General features: G+C 36.5%; 1 protein-coding gene across 1 annotated transcript in view; it reads right to left on the minus strand.

Moving 5' to 3' along the window:
- Positions 1–1,410, minus strand: part of LOC107657360 (RNA-binding protein 45-like) — a 9,309-nt gene extending 7,899 nt beyond the window's left edge. Inside the window, exons 1-2 of the mRNA XM_016445402.1 lie at positions 970–1,410; positions 770–892 (exon numbers count right to left, since the gene is read on the minus strand). Coding sequence (XP_016300888.1) covers positions 770–892; positions 970–1,239 — 393 coding nt within the window. The 5' untranslated portion in view covers positions 1,240–1,410. The remainder of the gene's footprint in view (positions 1–769; positions 893–969) is intronic.
- Positions 1,411–3,000: the final 1,590 nt, after the last annotated feature.

Raw genomic sequence — 3,000 nt, forward strand, 5'->3', positions numbered from 1 at the left:
TGCCCTAGATATTGTTTGAAAGTGTTTTGATTCTTTATTGTTCGGTCACACTTTACATTAGGGCTTCATTAGTTAATTCATTAGTTAGCATAAACTGCCAATGAAAAATTCTTCTGAACATTCATTAATCTTAGGTATTACAATATTTAATAACATGTTGTTAAAATCGAAATTTGCAACTGTGTTATTTAATGAGCTAACATGAACTAAGACTTGTATTTTTTAAACAAAGATTAATAACTTCTGTAGCAAATGTAGCTATTGCTCATTGTGAATGTTAATGCATTAACTAAGGTTAACTAATGAGGTCTTATTGTAAAGTGATACCTATTGGTCTTTATAGTTCTTTTGCACTTTAATCTGTTTAAAACTTTTAACTTTATACATTTTTCTGTATTGCTTTATTGCATTTAAATGTTCAGTTATTTGAAAAAAGTTATTAAACCTGTTATACTGTATTATGACAGCACTTTTTGAAAACTAAATTCAAATATCGTGATAATACCGTATACCGTGATAAACGCATTAGCAATTAATCGCAACATGAAAATTTGATACCGGCATATCCCTAAATGCATCCAACCTGTATTTACATATAGGAGCCATTTTAATATAAGTACATTATATTATTGTTATTACCGAAGGGGAAAAACATCATATATTGGTCCGAGAAATACATTTCGTCCCCTTTATACAAAACGTATTCCCTTTTAATTTTAGGGAAACATTTTACGTTTCCATATTCGCATGCTTTTCCGTCAGAAAATACCTTGAATGTGTCTTTTAAATCTTCCTCGGTGAAGGCTTTTGGGATCATGACAAAGATTCTGGTGAGCTCCTCGTCCTCCACATCTCTGTGACTGCCAGAAGACCTGGACTGAGCGATGAAGACCTAGACAAGCAAGAAACGCTGTAGTTAGTTACCTCCAGCACCGAGAGCCAAGCCAGGCGCTGCGTGCAAATAAACACCTTTATCGGCTTGGTTCCTTCGGCCAGGCATCTGCCGTGCATCTCCTCCATCGCAGTGCAGGCTTGCGACGATTTGGCGAATTTCACAAACGACACTCCTTTCGACTCTTTCGTCTGCTTGTCTTTCACCACCCAAATGTCCTGAATCTCCCCGAAAGCGGCGAAATGCTCCCTGATAATCTCCTCTGTGATGGATTTACTGGTAACGAGAAACAGCCGACTGTTTGGTGGCTCGTCCAGATAAGAAGAGGCTCGGTTAGATTCATCCATACTCAGAGTAATAGGGCAAATTTATATGATTAATTATTAGGCGTTTAGCCAGCTAGAGCCTGTAGGGGAACTGACGTCTTGACAAATTGACGCATGTGGTCAAAATATCATCCTGATAGCTCTACAACAATAACTCACGCGAACAACACGGCAGCCGAATACACGCGCAGAAACGCGTGTCAAAATAAAAGTCACAGCAGACGACGGTGGCTCTTTTAAAGCAACAGTTCACCCAAAAAATGAAAATTCTGTCATCACAGTTGGTGGTTGCCATTGACTTCCATAGTAAGAAAAAAAATACTATGGAAGTCAATGGCAACCACCAACTGTTTGATTACCAGCAATCTTCAAAATATCTTCTTTTGTGTTCAACATAAGAAAGCAACTCATACGGGTTTGGAACGACGTGAGGGTGAGTAAATGATGACAGAATTTTCATTTTTGGGTGAACTGTTCCTTTAAGTCACATGCCAGTGTTTGTTTTTTATTAAACATTATCAGGTTTCTTTCTGTTCATTACAAACGTCTTGGAGACGTTCCATGCATTCGAATCAAGTATATCCTTTATAAATGTTATTGTAAAATTGTAAATAAATATCATTCCAGGATATCAGGACAGCTTAAAGTACAATGACAAGCATTAACCAAACTCTTACAGTGCTTAAATAAATAAATAAAATTCAATATTTGACAAAAATTCTAAAAGTTTTTCTGGTGAGACCTTTTCCCATTTAAGAACGTTCAACGTACTTTTGTATATATTGAATAATATATTGTATATATTATATATCGAGTATACCTTTGCCTAGAGATATTAAAAACACACTTTTTAAACTCATATGTTTACATTAAGTGGCCAATGGCCAATACAAACAAACAATAAATAAACTCCCTTCATTTACATTAATGATATAAACCGTTTTTTTTTTATCTGAAAAATCAAACTCATGTAGAAAACAATGAAGACTTTCCTTGAAATTATGTCATAACATTGTAAAACTAATTTACTATGCATTTTAATAATGGCATAATAAACTCACGGAATTAAAGCTGAATGAATCTCATTTTATCTTGATTTAAGCACTTTTATTAATTAATCATATTAATAAAAAAAATTGGTAATATTCATAAAAACACAAACTGACAACTGCACACTGTAATTGATAAGAACAACCTGTAAAGGACAGCATGGTGGTGATTACAAATTTCACATCCTGTATTTATTATTATTTTTTTACAGAGTTTACAGAAGTCAGAAAAATGAGTTAGGGGTGTCACATTTGATGGGACTCACAAGAAGCCAGCAGCAGGTTTTTGGCTGAAGGGAGTGTTGCTGGAAGAGAGGCCAGCAGAGGGAGCTCATCCTGTGCTCTGTGTGGATCTGAACCGAACACCCCAGCGCTGAGAGCCGGGCAAATGCAGCATCCACAGGCGGGGTGAACCAAGGTAATGCTGGGTTAGTACACACTATAAAGCCGGGCTCACACTACAGGAGCTTTAAAATCCTAACCGATTATGAAATCTGGTTGCAGCACACACACACATAAGGAGAATCTTTGCAGATTATCTTCCCTCAAATCTTAAACATGCACACACTACAAGATTTGACAATCGTGGCGTATCACACACTACTAATTATCATGCCAGAGGGAGCGCCTCACGTGATCTTATACAGCAGATCGTCAGCAATGTTAGCTAGTGTCTAGCAGCTTTCTGCACTCACCCGGTACCAGTTTTGGGGGAAAGTTACTATTAAAAGTA

The sequence above is a fragment of the Sinocyclocheilus anshuiensis genome, unplaced genomic scaffold (assembly GCF_001515605.1).
Source record: "Sinocyclocheilus anshuiensis isolate Anshui unplaced genomic scaffold, SAMN03320099.WGS_v1.1 scaffold355, whole genome shotgun sequence".
Lineage (NCBI taxonomy): Eukaryota > Metazoa > Chordata > Actinopteri > Cypriniformes > Cyprinidae > Sinocyclocheilus > Sinocyclocheilus anshuiensis.